The following is a 20,650-nucleotide window of genomic DNA, read 5'->3' as shown; positions in this document are numbered from 1 at the left end:
ACAATAAAAATGAGCACTGAATTTAGAAAAATTAAGTTTTAAGGCTATGAATAACTTGGTAAAGAAAATTAAAGCATAAGAACATAAGCAAAGCAATAAAAATCCAACCAGCAGCTTCCATGGTGAAATCAGTTCCTTCTGATTGACCTCAAAGGATGTATTATAAAATGTACACTTTTATGGGAGACAGACTTATCAACAAAGATGACTTTTGTTGATTTTTTTTTCTTTTACTAATTTTAGCAGGTTTTGTGTTTTGTTTTTCCTTTTTCTTTTCTTTGGTTTTCTAGCAGAGAGACAATGTCTAAATTTTTAATACTGTGTTGACAAATTTTATAGACACTGTTTGCTACTCACTTGTTATCCTATTTTTAGATTTTATTTTGGGGAGGGTCAGGGTGGAAAATGGAAAGATCAATTTTAATTGCTAAAATTAAGTTTCCAGATTAAATACATTTTCTAAACACTCTTGGCTTTCTACTACCAGAAGAGTATTGGGCATTTGCTGGATGTATGAATTGTAAAGATGAGGAAGGGGGAAATAATTGGTAATAACTGGAAAAGAAATTCTGACTTCTATAACCACTTGTATAGGAGTAAAAATAGGGTTGGATTTCTTCACAGGTTCTGTCTTTAGGTGATTAATGTTACAGTGATGAGTGTTGGAAGTCTTCAGTTTTCCTTATGGTTTAACGTGGGCCTAAATACAATTGCACATATCACCCCCTCCTTCATCAGCAACGCTGACCAGCAGAGTGTTGAATGAGGCACTGCTAATAATAAAGAGATGCAAATAAGGAAGGTATATCACCACTGAAAGTGTAAATCATAAGATGACAGAGCAATCTATAAGTCAACGGTTCTCATACTTTTCATAACCAAGGAAGTATGTTTTGATAAAACTGAATGATCTACAATTTTACATTACCCAAAGATGTGAACTACCAATCAGAATTTATAATCACCCCACTAATAGTTTATGAGCACCTAGTAAGGTACCACTAGGGTACTCCTGAGGTAGGAGAGAAGTGAACACATGTGATTGGCATGACTGAAGTCATCCCAGCCAGAAGAAATTGGTGAGTTGATCTTGCCAGAGGATATTCTGAACACTCCTTTTGAATGGCTACTAGTGTCCCACACTCCTTATTGGTCACCATTAGGCTGAGGGACACTAAGGGAAATGTGGTTAATATGTGTCCATTTCAAAGGTCAATGAGCGTTTGTAGTCAGCACAATGAGACAATGATGTGACAAACATATAAGATTTGGGTCCAGGAAATATTTGAATTAGAATTATAGCTTCAGTGTTACTAGTGTTGAGGACATAGGTTGGTCATACCCTTCTACAATGTTACTGTAAAGAAAGTACACAAACACAATATATGAAGGGTTTGGTGTAGAGCAATACCACAAAATTCGAACTTCTGTTATCATCATGTACTGGTACTGCTTTTCTTAATTGAGTTTTCGTACAATTTGTAATGCCCACAGCCTTCCTACATTAGCCAGCTTAATGGCATGGATTGTTGTCATGTGCAAGAATGATTTCTAGGCCAGTTGGCCATGTGGAATAGAGAAGAAATAAGACACAGAATAAAAGGAGAACTGGAAATTCACCTGAATTCATTCAGAACCATAGGAATGTATAAAAACACTCCCAAATGTGGAAAAGGGTCCAAACTGAGCCATTTACAGAACATTCAGCCCATCTGAGAAAGGCGATTAAAAGAGATTAAAATGATAAAAAATAAAAGATGAATTCACAGGAGACAAGGCCCAGAAGAATGAAGAAACAGTAGCTTTGAGATGCTGAAGGTGGCACCAATCCATCCTTTAATAACATATATTAAAAAACTTTTCAGTGAAGCTGTAAAACAAATTCTGCTGCTTGAAACACTTATGCAAGTCCTTGGCTAAAGCAGATGAATAAGAGTTTGTGGAGAGGAACCAAGATGGGAGAGTAGAAGGACGTGCTCTCACTCCCTCTTGCGAGAACACCAGAATCACAACTAGCTGCTGGACAATCATCAACAGGAAGACACTGGAACTCACCAAAAAAAGATACCCCACATCCAAAGACAAAGGAGAAGACACAATGAGACGGTAGGAGGGACACAAGGTTGCCCACTCTCACCACTCTTATTCAACATAGTTTTGGAAATTTTAGCCACAGCAGTCAGAGAACAAAAGGAAATAAAAGGAATCCAAATCGGAAAAGAAGAAGTAAAGCTGTCACTGTTTGCAGATGACATGATACTATACATAGAGAATCCTAATAGAAAACTATTAGAGCCAATCAATGAATTTGGTAAAGTAGCAGGATACAAAATTAATGCACAGAAATCTCTGGCATTCCTATACACTAATGATGAAAAATCTGAAAGTGAAATTAAGAAAACACTCCCATTTACAATTGCAACAAAAAGAATAAAATATCTGGGAATAAACCTACCTAAGGAGACAAAACACCTGTATGCAGAAAATTATAAGACACTGATGAAAGAAATTAAAGATGATACAAATAGATGTAGAGATATACCATGTTCTTGGATTGGAAGACTCAACATTGTGAAAATGACTCTACTACCCAAAGCAATCTACAGATTCAATGCAATCCCTATCAAACTACCACTGGCATTTTTCACAGAACTAGAACAAAAAATTTCACAATTTGTATGGAAACACAAAAGACCCCGAATAGCCAAAGCAATCTTGAGAATGAAAAACGGAGCTGGAGGAATCAGGCTCCCTGACTTCAGACTATACTACAAAGCTACAGTAATCAAGACAGTATGGTACTGGCACAAAAACAGAAATATAGATCAATGGAACAGGATAGAAAGCCCAGAGATAAACCCACGCACATATGGTCACCTTATCTTTGATAAAGGAGGCAGGAATGTACAGTGGAGAAAGGACAGCTTCTTCAATAACTGGTGCTGGGAAAACTGGACAGGGACATGTAAAAGTATGAGATTAGAACACTCCCTAACACCATACACAAAAATAAGCTCAAACTGGATTAAAGACCTAAATTTAAGGCCAGAAACTATCAAACTCTTAGAGGAAAACATAGGGAGAACACTCTATGACATAAATCACAGCAAGATCCTTTTTGACCCACCTCCTAGAGAAGTGGAAATAAAAACAAAAATAAACAAATGGGACCTAATGAAACTTAAAAGCTTTTGCACAGCAAAGGAAACCGTAAACAAGACGAAAAGACAACCCTCAGAATGGGAGAAAATATTTGCAAACAAATCAACGGACAAAGGATTAATCTCCAAAATATATAAACAGCTCATGCATCTCAATATTAAAGAAACAAACAACCCAATCCAAAAATGGGCAGAAGACCTAAATAGACATTTCTCCAAAGACATACAGATGTCCAAGAAGCACATGAAAAGCTGCTCAACATCTCTAATGATTAGAGAAATGCAAATCAAAACTACAATGAGGTATCACCTCACACTGGTTAGAATGGGCATCATCAGAAAATCTACAAACAACAAATGCTGGAGTGGTTGTGGAGGAAAGGGAACCCTTTTGCACTGTTGGTGGGAATGTGAATTGATACAGCCACTGTGGAGAACAGTATGGAGGTTCCTTAAAAAACTAAAAATAGAATTACCATATGATTCAGTTATCCCTCTACTGGGCATATATCCAGAGAAAACCATAATTGAAAAAGACACATGCACTCCAATGTTCATTGCAGCACTGTTCCAGGTCATGGAAGCAACCGAAATGCCCATTGACAGACGAATGGATAAAGAAGTTGTGGTACATATATACAATGGAATATTACTCAGCCATAAAAAGGAACTAAATTGAGTCATTTGTTGAGACGTGGATGGATCTAGACACTGTCATACAGAGTGAAGTAAGTCAGAAAGAGAAAAACAAATATCGTATATTAACTCATATATGTGGAACCTAGAAAAATAGTACAGATGAACCAGTTTGCAGGGCAGAAGTTGAGACACAGATGTAGAGACACCAAGTGGGGAAAACCACAGTGGGGTGGGGATGGTGGTGTGCTGAATTGGGCAATTGGAGTTGACATGTATACACTGATGTGTATAAAATTGATGACTGATAACCTACAGTATAAAAAAACAAACAAACAAAAAAACAACTAAACTTTCTTTGGGTTATTTGTATGGAAATATGTTAATATAAATGTTTCAGACATTACATGAAATTTCTAAAAATCTTATATGTTCTGGTATAATGTTATAAGTCATAATTCTAGTTATTACTTTAAAATGTATATCTCAGAAATAACTAAATTTCCTTGTCAATTGCATTATTATGAACTTTCATCAAATCTTTAACCATGGTCATTTTTAAGTCTTTTGTCATTTACAGACAGTTCTGGGTGTACTCTGATGCTTTTCAAAAATGTTCCTATAAAAGGGTTTCATATTCAAGGAATTCATGGAAAAGACTGACAAGTACAGGTTTCTGGTAACTGACTATACTGCTGAACTGAATGAATAAGCATTTTCAGAACTCTAATGGAAAACTGATGAATTCATAAAAGTGCTAACAAAAGATCAAGATGAAAAAAAAATTACATGGAACTGAGTGAACTGATGAGGATGATTATAATTTTTGTTACTTTCTGTTTGAATTAAAAAAAAATCCCACAAGGACTCAGAGGTAAAAAAATACAAATCAATTTTCACTGCAAAGTAAAGGAGCTGTTACAGTGGAGGATTACTGGACTGAATGTCAATATTATGACATAGTATTAGTGTGTTTCGTGTGTGATATTTGAAATCATTGTTGCTTTTGTTGTGGTCATCCATTTACAATGCTTGGTGTCAGTTTATTTATCTCTTGTAAAAATAAAATACAGTATGTATGTGTGAGTTGTGAGCAAAAAAAAAAAAAGTTTGTATAAGGATTACAATTTAAGTATAAATTAGAACAATTTCAATCAGGGGACCTAATTACGGCTCCTTACCATAAAAAGAAATGAAATTGGTTAAAAATTAAAAAGAAATTATTGTTTCCAGACCTATGTAGTATATGGAGCAGAAAGAACAAATGGAATAGTACTTTACATATTATTATAAAACCTAAGAATAAAAAGGAAACAGCCCATTCACCACATACTGGATTTAATAAGAAAAGGCAAGAATAAAGCAAGTAATAATTTGACACACCATGAGCTAAATTTTTAAATAATATACACATGATTTTATAATAAAAATTAGTTTGGTTCAATTTCCTCAGTCTGCAGCTACCCCTTCAGGGCCATTTGTAGACCCAGACAGCACTCTAATGGAGGAACCAATATAAGAAAAGTGGAAGCAACTCTAGGATCAAAGAGAAAAGGTTGACCATACGTACTGAGATATTAACATAACAACTATATTTTAAGTTCCTGAAAAACAAGACAATAAGTTTAAATGTCAAAATGTTAAAGGCCTAAATTAGGCTGAGCCACAGAACATATTTTGTTTCATTTCTCTTATGGTAGAGCTAGTTCTCTCACTAGACACTGGAGGCAAAGGCAGCAGAAGTCTGGGCAGTGGTCTGGACAGAAGTCCTTGGTGATCTTGGTATTAAATTCCCTCCTCTCATTCAACCCTCCAGTTTTCCAGTCCTAGAGAGGAAGTTAGTCCTGGATTGGTCATATTCCAGGGCACAGATTGGGTCTTGTTTTCTAGGGCTGGGGATTTGGAGATATAAATAACTCAGCCTCATGCTCAGCATGTGTCTTCTGGTTCAGATGGGTATATCCTCCTATCTAGAGTAGTAAGTACCAAATTGAGCTTGGACTGTGAAAGAATAGATGACTCTGCTTTGGTTTAAGGTTAGTAAGACCTAACTGAGAAAAAAGGAAGCCATCTAAGGATTACAGCGAGGTTTGTGGCCAAGGCTGGCCAATAATAAGATGTTACTTTTCTTTGGTGTCTCTGTTTTGTGTATATTTCCACATTTGAGATTTGTTGTGAAGAGGAATGATTGGACCAGGTGAGAATGGAGTTGTTCTTGGGTCTGCTGACAAAACACTATTGGCTTAATAGCACTTTCTAATCATACTTCATTCCAATATTCCCAGCATCTGGTGTGCTTTTATTACTAAATGAAGTATGAGAACACAGAAGCACTTGAGGGATAAAGTCCCACTTGGAAAGATCAACCCTACTTTAGGAGAGGCCTCAACTAAAGGCCTGAAGATTAAGTAGAGATTTGAGCTTGGCTAAAATAGGGATTCTTTTCTGAAGCCACAAGTTTCCTCCCAAACCTCCAATGGAGCAGAGCCACCCTTCTTGAGTTCCACATGGAGAGATACAACATGTACATATTTGGCACTGCTTTTTGATAGTGTGGCTCTGGTGCAGTACTTCTAGAGCCAGGCTAGGCTCACCTTAAAACAAACACTGCTTTGAAGGCAGACCGCAAAACTGGTTTTGTTGAGCACTAGTTAAGGGCAAGTTTCTGCTTTCCCAGCTTATGGATCTCCCAGATATCTATCCTGTTTCTCAATTTCAGCATGCTTCTTTCTGGAAATCATGCTTCAGCAGGGAAATATGTGTTGAAATATGATCAAAATATTGAAATCCACCCACAAGCTAAGAATCAAAAGTAGAAGAAAGGTAACATTTGAGGGGGGAAACATGCCAGAAGATACAATGGTCTGCAGTAAGCCTCTAAGAGGCACAGGCTTGGGAAGCATAACTGGTAGCTGAAGGGTGCTTTTCAAGAAAATCTTGGGTATTTTGAGGTTTGGGTGAGGAACACATGGGTATGCTATTAAACCATCCCAGTTAAATGTTAAGATTTGGGTACAGACAGCAGATAACTGACAGTGACTGAGGGATGCCACAGAGAAACAAAACCCACATTCTATTTTCTTTTCATCTCTTCTGTTTCCTTGACTATGCCATAAACTAATGGCCAAGATGACATTAAACACTGCTCTATTATGCTTTATATGGCTGATAACAGTGGAACATTAATTTGTTCAAACTTCTCCAGAGGTAACAGTTGGTTCTGGGCTTCTGCTTATGTTTAGAAATATTTATGAATAGGAGGACAGTGACAGAGAATTCTAATGTGTCCTTTTGACCTTTTGGAACTCTGGATAAAGTAGGACACACAAAATCTTGGGGTTGAAAGAATTCAAGTTTAAAGATGGTGTAATTGCTGATTCAGACTCATGTCTAGGAAGATGAGGTCTAGGAACTACTCAGTGAAAGTGAAAACCCTATGGAGTTGTAAATCTTAGAGATTTATATTTGCATATTTATGGACTAGAAAACATTAGCCTGTGTCATTTTTGGCTCAAGGATGTTTAGGTGTTATCAAATTAGGAAAAAGATTCTTCCATATAGTCAAAGACAGCTAACTAGGTTTCAGCACTGGCGTTTGAAGCTTAAGTTCAAACTGATTCTATTACTATGCTCTTCCATTTGGCTCCTTGGATGCTTCCCAGTGAGGACAGATGGCTGGGTCAAGGCAGGTTTCATAGCACTTGGTACTATCAGAATCTCACCATGTCTTCCAAGAAGTTCTACGTCCTATTCCTTATGCTTTACCAACTAAGTTTCTGCATCTTTTTACTAAGAGATTTTAACATTGATGGTTATTATAGAAATTTTCAGCATCTACCTCAGAATATTTGACCTACTACTAAAAAACATTGCAGACCATCACCCATCTTTCTTGGTGAAAGGCAGTCAGTGACATTAGCAGTTGCAAGCTTCCAGTGTGACTTTTGCTTTCTCCCCTATACTGTCATCAACAGCCAAACACACAAAGTCAGCAGGGTTTTCCACACTGTACTAATCAGTGATGTTAAGGCCCTTTTATAATCTTGTAGTAATAAATCAACCAGTTCCCATAAAGGCAGAAGGAGGGACTTTGCTGATAAATTGTTCTGAAGACTCAGGCTCATGCACTTTAGTTGACTCATGTGATCAATAGCAGAATTTTTTGGGGGGGGCTCAATTTTAAAGGGAGGATAAAACAGGCTTTTCATCCATGCTCAGTTGAAAAGATACTCCTCTTCTTAGGAAAAGCCATAAGCAATCCATGTGGAGAAAGAGTAAAATAGGATATTTGTAAAATATATATATATACCATTCTAGAAGCCTTATAAGATCTAATTAAATAATAACTGTAATATGAATTGTTCTGCAGATGCCTTTAAATTGTACTCAAATGAAATGATTCCTCCAAGCAATATTCAACTTAGATAAATTAAAGAGAATTATTATTTTACCAAAGAAAATCTGGAAGGGCCCAACTTATTAATTATATAAAAATATTTAAGATATAGTACATACTTAAAAGTTACATTGTTAAGTGGGCATTCAAAACAAATAAACTGAACTAAACTGCTTTAAGAAAACTATAAAAAGCAAAAATGTAAATATTCAGTGGCTCTTTGCATTCCTAAAGCACTTGATTTCAAACCTAGACCTTGTGTAGGTGCTTCTGACACCAGCCAGCATCAACCTAGTTACTCAAAATAGATACAGATCAAGAGGCCTTCTTTCAGACTACTTGGCATTAAATTTATTAGTACACTGAAAACTAAAATGCTTCTGTTAATCTTCACATTAGAGACTAGAATGATGACTTCCAAGTAATAATTTAAGTAATTTATCATAACAGTGCTAATAAGAAAAAATGTAATATATTTGATATTTAAACTTTGAACTAGTACATATTTCTAGAAAACAGTGCTATTTAGAAGAGGGGAAAAAGCAATTTTTAAAGTTGAATCTCCTGGAAGCACTTTGAGCCTCAAGATTTGATGAGTATTTCCTCAAGACCTGTGGGCCTTCTTTACACATTTAAAGGAGACACATAAAATGCGTACTAGGATTGTGTGTTTGTGTGTGTGTATGTGTGTCCATGTGTTTAGTATCTGTTAGTTCATTAGGATGGCAAGGCGGGGGCAAGAGAAAAAGACTGAGGAAAGAAAAAGAAAAGGGAAGGTAAGAAAAGGAATAAGGGAAGGAAATGTATATGATATATCTATCCTTCACTAGGTTAAATTTGGCAAATGGAGGAAAGAAGGTTAAAAGAGAATGTACATGACCAAAATAATCAAAAGATGATAATAGTTTCTGCCTTTGCAGAGACCAAAGTGCATAAATACAAGGATTTATTATATTTACCCAGTAGGAATATTTATAAAACCACAGAAAGGAAATGAGTCTTGAGTGCAGAGGGACTACAGGGAGGGATGAAGGAGGGGACCATCTGAAATCATGGCAGCGGTGAGTCAGGCCATTCTGCTATTGATGGGACTTTGGGGATAGAATTCGTATTTTGTCATAGCAGCTAGCTGGATTTCACAAATTTTAGGAAAAAGAACAATTTCTCATGTGTGCTGGTAAATTAATGTGAAGCAAAGCCCAAGATAGTTAATATGGCAACAGACTGCATTTCCCAAATACCAGCAGGGACAGTGACATTCACTTACCTATCAGAGAATATGGGTTTTTCATAAAGATAATTACCCAACTTGAACAACTAGTCTCTATTATGAGACTGAGACCTTTAAAGTTTTGGTTTAATGATGGTAAGAGTAAAATACTTTGAGTTTATTTTTTCCTGTGTGGGAGAACTGTGGATTACATTCTGGGGTTTGTCCTTACTTGATGAAATCAAAAGCAGGCAACCTCTGTGCATCTCCAAATTATTTTTAAATTTTATGGGTTCCTAAAATCCCAAGTCCTGGAGCCACGGATATGGAACACCAAAGCATATCCTCACAGTCTAGGAGTGCAATAACTCAGACACCTAGAGGAGTATTATAAAAGGTCTGAGTTTGGAGGGCTAAATAAATAAGTAAATTCAAGAGACTGCTTCAAGAGAGGTACAAATAACCTGGCAGCCTGGTCTTTCAAACTAAAACCTGTGTTTTAAACTGGGGGAGGGAGCACTGTGAAGCTCCATTTTCAAGGTCACCACTTATGATTCAATAGAAAGCACATGATGCCTTTTTTTTCAGCTGTATTTTTAGTATTGTAATAATAATTTTAAAATTTGAGGATTTATTTGTTTATTTTTTACCACAACAATTATTTTGTGAACACAACAGGATTTTAGATGATGGCATAAGATCCAAGACCTTTACATAATGGTAAAGATTTATTTCAGCACAAAAACTAGATATTTTCTTCCCAACAAATTTGAGGATTTAGAATTCTAAGAATATAATGCTAAAGTTATTACTCTACAAATTATTAGTACTGACCTTTGAAATTAAATGTGCCCCTTTGTTCCTTTTTCTCCTCAAAGAAACAAGAATAACTTCCCATTTGTTCGCTATTAACGATGGTGAACCTAAAGATAATTTAAGTTATTAATACAGGCTTAGTTCTCAAAAAACTCTCCTTAATGAAAATGAAAGACTCAGCCATTAATCAAAATTTAAAGATGAAAAAATTTTGTAAATGTGCAAATTAGAATATTAGCATAACATTCAAGTGACAGCAAAGGAAAGAATGCTCAGTCAGGAAAATATTTAGAATTTAATTTCATCTAGCCATACGGGTTAAAATTTTGTTTACTCACGTGTATTGGGTATACAGGATGCTTCCTGTTGCATTGATGAGATAATTATTCTCAAGTAGTTCATCACCTTTTCTCCAAGTCACATTTACTGAATTCAGATCTCCAGATGTCATGAACTGGCATGTAAGTTCTATATTAGAAGGTCTTTCTAAAGTGATATTTTTTTCGACTGGCATACTGGAATGTTCTGTTAACCACAAAAGAAAACAAACAAACAAAAAGATGTTGTAAAAGTTACATTTAGGGGAAATCCAAGATATAAAGAAGTTTAAATAATCAACAATAGGGCTATATCAGCAGTTTCCTAATGTAACATTCCTTTGAAGAATTATTCCTCTGTAACATATATTTAGTTCCCTTTATTATTTTCTTTCATAGGCACAGCTGAAGAAAAGTTTTGTTACAATAGTAATGGAATCACAAAAGCCTAACGCTGTGATCTTAATCTCCTTAAACTCACTAGCTGACAAGGATATAGGGGGAAGAGTACTGTTTAAAGAAGTGCCATGTGCTCTGACAGTGTAGAAACAGCACAACTGTAGAAACAAACAGAAACTAGTAAGGAGAGATAGGAGTGACTGTTTCAACTCCTTTCAGTAATCATGTTATTGGTAGTTACTACAAGAAAGTGTGTAATGTGGGTTTGTGTGATATACTAATTCTATCATTCCCAGTCTTCTTACTCCTTAAGAATTTGTAGGGATGGGATAAAGATACAGTCGTGAGACAGAAGAATTTAAATAAACATCTTGCAGTTCTGAATTTTCACTGCATTTGAAATATCAGTACAAAGCCATTAGGTGATATATCTATATATAAATATGTAGATATAGATATTGATATATATATCCAACTTAGAGCCAGCTTTTTAAAATTTTGAACAGTGGTAAATAAAGAAAAAAATATCAAGTAAGCACACTGCTCTTCCTATACTAAATGTACCACTGGTAACCAAATAATAAAGGAAGATAACTTCTCTTTATAGAATTGCAGCAAATAAATGAAGACATCATAGAAATACAGTACAATGATGCAGGAAACCCCGGTGAATCATGAATCCAGTCATTTTGCATCAACTGCTGCAATCATCTCAAAAACAGAATTGTGTGTCTCCTGAGGAGGAACACCCCACTACCTAAGAAGTAATCTTGTCCAAAAAAAAAAAAAGTAAAGTGGAAGGGGGCAGAGCATGGGCTCTAGGCACTCAGGCTTCAGTAGTTGTGGCACGTGGGCTCAGTAGTTCTGGCTTGCGGGCTCTAGAGCACAGGCTCAGTAGTTGTGGCACACGGGCTTAGTTGCTCTGCAGCATGTGGGATCTTCCCAGACCAGGGCTCGAACCTGTGTCCCCTGCATTGGAGGCGGATTCTTAACCACTGCGCCCCAGGAATGTACACCTATGTAATAAAACAATTTTAAAAAGCAAGGAAGTGACTAAACAAAAATCAGAACAGTGATGGTTACTTTTAATGAGAAGGAAAGGGCTGTGTTTGGGAGAGGGCACTGCATTATATAAACACATTTCCCCATCTCACGCTCAATAGTATAGTATCATTAAAAGTAGAATGCAGAGCCAAAATGTAGAAAGAAAAAAAATAGAACTTAAAATAGCATAACATCACTTTTAATTACATTTAAAACTTCACAAAAATGCTTCCTTAAGCAATGACTATGTGCAAAGTTTTGCCAACAGTGAAGTACAACTAGTGTGAAGTGCTTTGTGAGCACATGCTTGAAATAACTGCTCGTGTAATTCTAAAATTGCTGAATTGAATTTTATGCCCAAAAAGGAAAACAAAACAAAACAAAAACCCTAGCTATGGGAAGACCTTAACAAAATACAATTATACAGGGAAAAAAAATTGAGTCAGTAAAACTGAAGGGATTTATACATTTCAGCATATGTACATGCAGAAATTATACTAGGTACTAGTAATAGGAGAAAATGTTTCAAGATCTGCTGTATTTGGTTCTGAGCTTCTGTTTTCTATAAATTTTCCTCACTTCATCTTTAGCTCTATGATAGCCTTAAAACTTAGTCCTGTCTGTCAAAGAAATTTACTTCATTAGCCAATTTCTTAAGAGTTTTCTACACACAGTCTCTGTCCTCACCCATGTTCTCATTTCAATACAGCGTATTCTAGTATCTTACCACATTACAGAAAGTGCTTCCTCTTGGGTTAAAGATGGCCTATTTAACGTGATGACCTCTTTTCAGAGCTCATGTTTTGTTTGATGTCTCTGAAATATCTGATGTTGCCAGAGACTACCTACTCCTAGAAATTCCCTTTATTTTGCTTCTATTTCATGATCCTAACATTCTGCTAGCCACACACCAATTCTTCCAACTACCCCTAAATGTTGGTCTCCCTTGGGACTTTGCTCTCTGGTCTCTTTACTTTTCTGTTTGACACTCCCATGTTGGATTCAACTATTATTTCTAATATCCTTTATTTGTAAAACTCTTGGCTCCATTCAAGACTTCCTTCTTGATCCCCAGGCTCATAGCTCCAGTTGCCTACTGAGAATCTAAACCTAGATATCCCAAAGGTTCTTCAAACTCAAAATATCCGAGGGAGATGCATTAGCCTTCTCTTCTCCTGACCCCTAAGATTAAATCACATCCAGTAGAATTCAGTCGATTCTTACCTCTGAAATGTCAATCAGATTTGCTCAGTTGTCTCCAACTCTTCTTACTGTAGGGCTTTGATATGGCACCTTGGTATACTAAATGTCTTAAGCTGAAGGAGTTTGTGAAAATAGCAGAAGCAGAAAGGTCACTCTGACATTCCCCCTGCGCTTCTCCCCTGAAACAGGTCATAAAACCTTCATGGGAGAGGTGCCTTCCCTATACCTGGGGGAAAGGAGCATCCTTATCTCCACAGACAAAAGGGACACATAGAAGAATTCTAACAAATAGGATTTGCTAAATTTCCCCCAGTTTATTACACTTATCTCATACTCTCTGATCTATCATATTCTCCCACGACTCTCCACTCTTCATCAAGCCTAGCATAAAAATACTCAGATTTAACTGTTTCTTTGGGTCCTCCTCTCCTTATGAAGGATGCTGTGTCACATAAAACTTAAATTAATTTGTATGCTTTAATCCTGTTAAACTATGTTTGTCAGTTTAATTTTCAGACCCAGTTAGGGACCCTAAGAGGGTCAAGGAAAACTTTTTCCTCCCCTACACCTTCATTACCTTTCATCAGGATGAGAAAAATGACTTCCTAACTTCTCTTGGCTACAGTTTCTCCTCCTCTACATGTTTTTTTTTTAACATACCAAAGTTGTCCTTCTAAAGTAAAACTCAGATTATTATTCTACTCTGATTAGATACCTTTCATTTGCCAATAAAAAGTATACTTTTTTTTGTTTTTAATTCGTGGTAGTAACACGAGACCTACCCTCTTATCTGTAGGCACAATGTTGTACAGTAGATCTCTAGAACTTATTCACCTTGCTTAACTGAAACTTAGACATTTGACTAATACCTCCCCATTTCCCACCCCTCCCCAACCCCTGGCAACCACCACTCTATTCTTTGTTTCTGTGAATTTGACTGTTTTAGATACATCATGTCACAATAGCCAAGATGTGGAAACAACCCAAACGTCAATGGATGAATGGACAAAAACAATGTGGTATATACAAACAATGGAACATCCCTCATCCTTTAAAAAGGAGGAAATTCATTTGGCAATATGCCACAACATGGATGAACCCCAAGGACACCAGGCCCAATGAAATAAGGCAGCCAGAGAAGGACAAACACTGCACGATTCCATGCATATGGAGGGGTCTGCATTTTTGCAGTCTCTGCTCATAGTAGTTAACAGCCTTTTTTTGGTATTGCATGGCTTCTTTGAAGACTGAACTGGTTTGGTTTATCTCCCTGCCTCGTGTATGAAAGGAAAGCTTAGCTTATAAAGAAAGAAGAGGCCTTAGGAGGTCAAAATGCCTAGGACAAGTGGTAGATGGACCATCACTCAACTCTACAAAAGACTCTTTCACATCTGGCAAAACTCTGCTTCAGGAATAAAATCTTTGTAGACGTCTGTGAGTCTCCTCCCTAGGTCTGAGCTGAGCTGATTCCTGCTGGATGCTGCTCAACCCAAGTCTAACTCGTGCAGGGTTCCCCTGCTCAGAACGAGGAGGCCCAGACCTCGTTCCAGGGCACAGAGCTGTAAGAGGCTCCAGCGGTCAGAGCACCCAGAAAAGGCTGTTTGACTCTGGCATTATTTCTTTGGCACCTCATGAGGCTGATGACAAACTTTCCTGGGGAGAACTGGCAGGGAGATGTAGCTGCATTATCACCCCTAGCAGGAAACAGTATAGAGATATTTACATTCCAGAAGGTGATTCCAGGGCACCATGCTTTTCTTGGTGATGTGGTTCACTGGAGCCTCCTAAGTTAGAATATGAATTATTCCCCCATTTCACAAGAAAGCAGCCCAATGTCAGGGGCTCTGTGCCTGAGGTTACTTACAGGGCAAAACAAAGTATATTTATATTGGACATCTCAGTTTCCCCATTTATAAAATGGGACAATACATATTTCGTAAGATAGTAGAAAGGATTAAATGAACTATCATAAGAAAAGTATTAGTAATATAGTAATTGCTGAATAATTACACACTTCCTCCCTCTCACAATTTATCTCATTTGGGTAGTATAACAAAAGTTATCATGTATGTTGCTAAAAGTTATACATTGATTATATCATTTAATCTTCACAGCAGTTCTACGGGGTAAGTACCATTATTCTCATCACTATTTCATAGATGAGAAAATTGAGGCAAAGAGAGGTCGACTATCTTGCCCAAAATCATGCATCAAGATAATAACAGCAGAGAATCTCAAATTTAGGTGTGACTGAGTCCAGATTCTCACAACCAACTCTCAAAGATATGAAACGCTCATGACGGTGAAATTAACTTCTTCATCACTTTCAAACTACTGAACCAAGATCTTAAATGAAAGAAAACATTAAAAGAAGATGAAACAAATTTATAATTTAGCAATGTGATGATAGATGATGTGATCAACGTTTTTTTAATTTAAATTTTTTTTCTCTTCCAGTTTAATTGAGATATAATTGACATACAGCACTATATAAGTTTAAGGTGTACAGAATAATGTTGTGATTTACATACCTTATGAAATGATTACCACAGTAAGTTTAGGGACCATCCATCACTTCATAGAGGTACAAAATAAATGAAAAAGAAAAAATATTTTTTCCTTGATCAACATATTTTAAACATTCATACTTTCAACTAAATGCTTCTATTAAAACTGCAATGTAACCTTTCTTCTTGCCAAGCCATCCTCCAAGCCCTAATTGTTATCTCACTGTTTTTTATACTTTGCTGGTGCTTCTGCAGCCTGATTTCCTTCCTGTCAGGAAATCACAAGCATCAAAAATACATAGAAAGTTTTATCCCTAATACTAAAATATTTTTTGGTTAGCCAGAAAACTAATGTGTCCATTTAACTCAATGGACAATGTTTCAACTTCCCCAAAACTCCACAACTGCAATGCATTTCTGCTGTTTTAGAGTGTTAAAAAACATCCATGACATCTGCATTTCCAAGACCATACCCATTTGCTCGGTTTCTGAACTATACTTTTAAAAAGAATGTTCTTTAAATCATACAGTAATTTACCTCTGTCTAAATACTCTCTTAAAACTTTAAGGGTAAGCTGGGACAAAGAGAGTGGCATGGACATATATACACTACCAAATGTAAAATAGATAGCTAGTGGGAAGCAGCCCAATAGCACAGGGAGATCAGCTTGGTACTTTGTGACCCCCTAGAGGGGTGGGATAGGGAGGGTGGGAGGGAGGGAGATGCAAGGGGGAAGAGATATGGGGATATATGTATATGTATAACTGATTCACTTTGTTATAAAGCAGAAACACAGCATCGTAAAGCAGTTATACTCCAATAAAGATGTTAAAAAAAAAAGTATATGGACCTTTCTTAACATCAAAAACACAAACAGGGGCTTCCCTGGTGGTGCAGTGGTTGAGAATCTGCCTGCTAATGCAGGGGACACGGGTTCGAGCCCTGGTCGGTGAGGATCCCACACGCCGCGGAGCAACTAGGCCCATGAGCCATAACTACGGAGCCTGTGCATCTGGAGCCTGTGCTCGGCAACAAGAGAGGCCGCGATAGTGAGAGGCCCACGCACCGCGATGAAGAGTGGCCCCTGCTTGCCACAACTAGAGAAAGCCCTCGCACAGAAACAAAGACCCAACACAGCAAAAATAAATTAATTAATAAACTCCTACCCCCAACATCTTCTAAAAAAAGAAAAGAAAAAACACAAACAACCTGATTAAAAAATGGGCAGAGGACCTGAACAGACATTCTTCCAAAGAGACATACAGATGGCCAAAAAGCATGTGAAAAGATGCTCAACATCAGGGAAATGCAAATCAAAAGCACAATGAGATAGCACCTCACACCTGTCACAATGGCTATTGCCACAAAGACAATAAATAGCAAGTACTGGTGAGGATGTGGAGAAAAGGGAACCCTTGTGCACTATTGGTGGGAATGTGAATTGGTGCACCCCTTACAGAAAACACTATGGAAGTTTCTCAAAAAAGTGTATATAGAATTACCATACGATCCAGCAATTCCACTCCTGGGTATCTATCCGAAGAAAACAAAAACACTAATTCAAAAACATATATGCACCCCTGTGTCCACTGCAGCATTATTTACAATTGCCAAGATATGGAAGTAACGTAAGTGCCCATTAACAGATGAATGGATAAAGAAGATGTGGTGTATACACATACATACATATACACACACACACACACACACACACACACAATGGAATATTACTCAGCCATAAAAAAAGAATGAAATCTTGCCAGTTACAAGAACATGAATGACCTAGAGGGTATTATGCAAACTGAAATAAGTCAGACAGAGAAAGATAATTACTGTATGATTTCACTTATATGTGGAATCTAAAAAACAAATGAACAAACATAAGCAAACAGAAACAGAGTCACAGATACAGAGAACAAACAGGTGGCTGCCAGAGGGGAGGTGAGTATAGGGTTGAGAGAAATAGGTGAGGGAGATTAGGAGGTGTAAACTTCTAGTTACAAAATGAATAAGTCACAAATATGAAATGTACAGCGTTGGGAATATAGCCAATAATAATGTAACATATTTGTCTGGTGACAGATGGTATAAATTTAACTATACTTATACTGGTGATCATTTTGAAATATATAGCAATATCTAATCACTATAATGTGCTCCAGGAACTAACATAGTGTTGTGGACTCAATTATACTTCAAAAACAAACAAACTCATAGAAAAAGAGATCAGATCTGTGGTTACCAGAGGCAGGGGTGAGGGGAAGGGAAACTGGATGGTGGCCAAAAGGTACAAACTTCCAGTTACAGGATAAATAAGTACTAGGGATGTAATGTACAATATGATAAATATGATTAACACCTGCTGTACGTTATGTTAATACTGTATTGAACACTGGAAATATGCTAAGACAGTAGATTTCAAGTGCTTTCTTCACATACAAAAAATGATAACTGTGAGAAGATATGTTAATTAGTTTGCTTGACTGTAGTAATATATATATATCCATATAGTCATGTTGTACATCTTAATTATATACAATGATTAAAAATTTTATATATATGGAAAAATTTAACTATAATAGATACCCTAAGTCAAATGAGATCTAGATCATCACAGGTGACAATAGAGTATCATAAAAATACTAATTCTCCCCCAAATTAATCTATAGATTCAGTGAAAAATCAGTCAAAATCCAAAAAGTATTTTTTATGGAACTTGATTACAAACAAAAAACCCACATGAAAGGGTAAAAGTCCAGGAAATAGGAAAAGTTACCTTTAAAAAAAGAAGAAAAGTATAAAGTATAATGTTTCAAAAATTAATATTAATTTGTTAGTGCTGCTAGAAAACACCTAGAAAATTAATGGAATAAATAAGCAGAATTTTTCAGAAGCAAGTTGGAAACTATTAGTGGATCAGGAAATAAATTTAGTAGTTACCACCAGATTTGTTTTTTAATGGGTTGTAAGAAAAGAGAAATTATCAAAGTGTAACACATCTATTAGGTGTGGGTGTTGCTTGACGTGTGGGTGCATGCATGGTAGTGCATCAGTTTACAAGGTAAGTTGTTCCTTACTTTGTGTAGCACTATAAAAAGTTTGAAAAACATTGAAACAGTAGAGAGACAGAATAGCATATGGGAATTTGGAATATGATTAGTGTGCTATTTCACAGCAGTAGGAAAAAGAACTGTTCAGTAAAGGATGTTGGGACATTAGCTATCTATGTAAAATAGTAATAAAGTTAGTGCTCTATCGCACACAATGAGTAAAACCATATTTTAAATGGTTTAAAAACTGAATGTTAAAAACTCCTATTAAGAACTCCTATGAAAATATTAGGAGAAATGTGTAAATGAAATTTCTACACAATAAAAAACACCATGTAAAATTTTAAAGACAAGAAAGAACATTTGCAACTTTTATAAAAAGTACAGATTAGTACTCAAAATGTATAGCTGTCTCACTTACATAAATTGAAGAATTTATAAGCCCAATAGGAAAATGAATAAAGGGTATTAACAGATAAACAAACACAGATGTAAGTATGCCTAACTCCAGGATGCAAATTAAAACAATAATAGTACAGTTTTTCACACTCAGAAAAGTGAAGAGTTTAATACTACCAAGGTTAGTCAGGATCTAGAGAAAATTATACTCAAATATGCAGATGGGGGAAGGGGTAAATTGTCAGGCTACTTTGGAGGGCAGTTTGCAAGTATGTATTAAAATTAAAATGTGCATAGTTTCTAACTCAGCAATTCTACTTGTGGCAATTATCCTAGAGGAACACACACAACCATGCCCAGAAAGAGATATGTAGAAGTGTTCATTGCTCATGGTTTACAATAGAAAAAAATTTAAACAAACTCAGATCTAGTGGGTAGAGGCCAAGGATGCTGCTGGACATCCTACAATGCCCTGAACATGCTCCCCTCAACTCCAGCAACAAAGAGTTATCCAACCCAAAATGTCAATATTTATGCTAATGAGAAACCCTAGTGTAAAACAAAAGTTGCTAACCGCCACTACCAATTGTGTTACTATGGGCAATCCCTCTTCTACCTTCTCTTTCACTCTCTGTGTATATTAGGATTCACATTTTTTTCCCCTGTACATCTACAGTCTACATAAGATTTGATAACTGGTGGTCTGCTTCTGAGAAACATCCTAAACATGTGCACCTCATTGGAGTCATTCTGGGATCTTCCCTGCAACAAGGTGTCTGAGCAGCCAAATGTAAGGGACTCTCGCTTCTTTTCTTTTTTCAATCTGATTGACCAGGCACCTGAACCAGGAATCTGAATGGTCCTAACACAACTTCTTGTCTAGCTGGTCTAAGCAACATGGCTGCCATTCCTGACCTTGACTAATCTTCCCAAATTTTACTCCATGCCTTAATATATGTATCTGTAGCTCCAATGCCTGCTTTGTCTACCTCCCTGTCTCATGAGGTCCTTACCAGGCCAGCTGCTCACATCTCAAAATGATAAATGAAGTGTGCCAGTGGGGAGAGCCTATGCCAACATTACCAGGGTAGTCAAGAAAACTGCCAGCTGATGCTTTGGTTTTAACCTCTTGGGTTAAACTATAACACACTAACGGAGGCACCAAACACTATAATATGCACAGAGAAAGAAAAAAATAAAACAATAAAGAAATACTCTAATTGCTATAATACAATGACTTCTGAATATTGACATTGGGAAACCTAACACAGTCATGTTAAAATAGTCCATTATTAAAAGATCAATTTTTGAAAGACAGTGACATCAGACAACTGGAAAAAAAAAACACTTCATGCTTAGTGAAGTCAATTATACTTTTACAAAGATATCCATTATCTCAGCAAATGCAATTTCCAAGACAAACCTATTTAGCAAAGGGCAATCAAAATACCTTTGTTTTCATTGTTTTTGAAACTTCTTTCCATAGTCTCATAGCGAATCTAAGTTTCCTT

At 36.5% G+C, this 20,650-nt stretch overlaps 1 protein-coding gene across 2 annotated transcripts in view; it reads right to left on the bottom strand.

Annotated features, from left to right (window-relative positions):
- Positions 1-20,650, bottom strand: part of EMB (embigin) — a 42,204-nt gene that overhangs the window by 8,042 nt on the left and 13,512 nt on the right. For both annotated transcript variants that reach the window (XM_082621948.1, XM_082621949.1), the window contains exons 3-4: positions 10,558-10,744; positions 10,238-10,326 (exon numbers count right to left, since the gene is read on the bottom strand). In XM_082621948.1, coding sequence (XP_082478074.1) covers positions 10,238-10,326; positions 10,558-10,744 — 276 coding nt within the window. The remainder of the gene's footprint in view (positions 1-10,237; positions 10,327-10,557; positions 10,745-20,650) is intronic.

The sequence above is a fragment of the Mesoplodon mirus genome, assembly GCF_964341445.2.
Source record: "Mesoplodon mirus genome assembly, chromosome: 5".
Taxonomy (NCBI): Eukaryota; Metazoa; Chordata; class Mammalia; order Artiodactyla; family Ziphiidae; genus Mesoplodon; species Mesoplodon mirus.
This window is presented reverse-complemented; position numbering and strand designations above follow the sequence as displayed.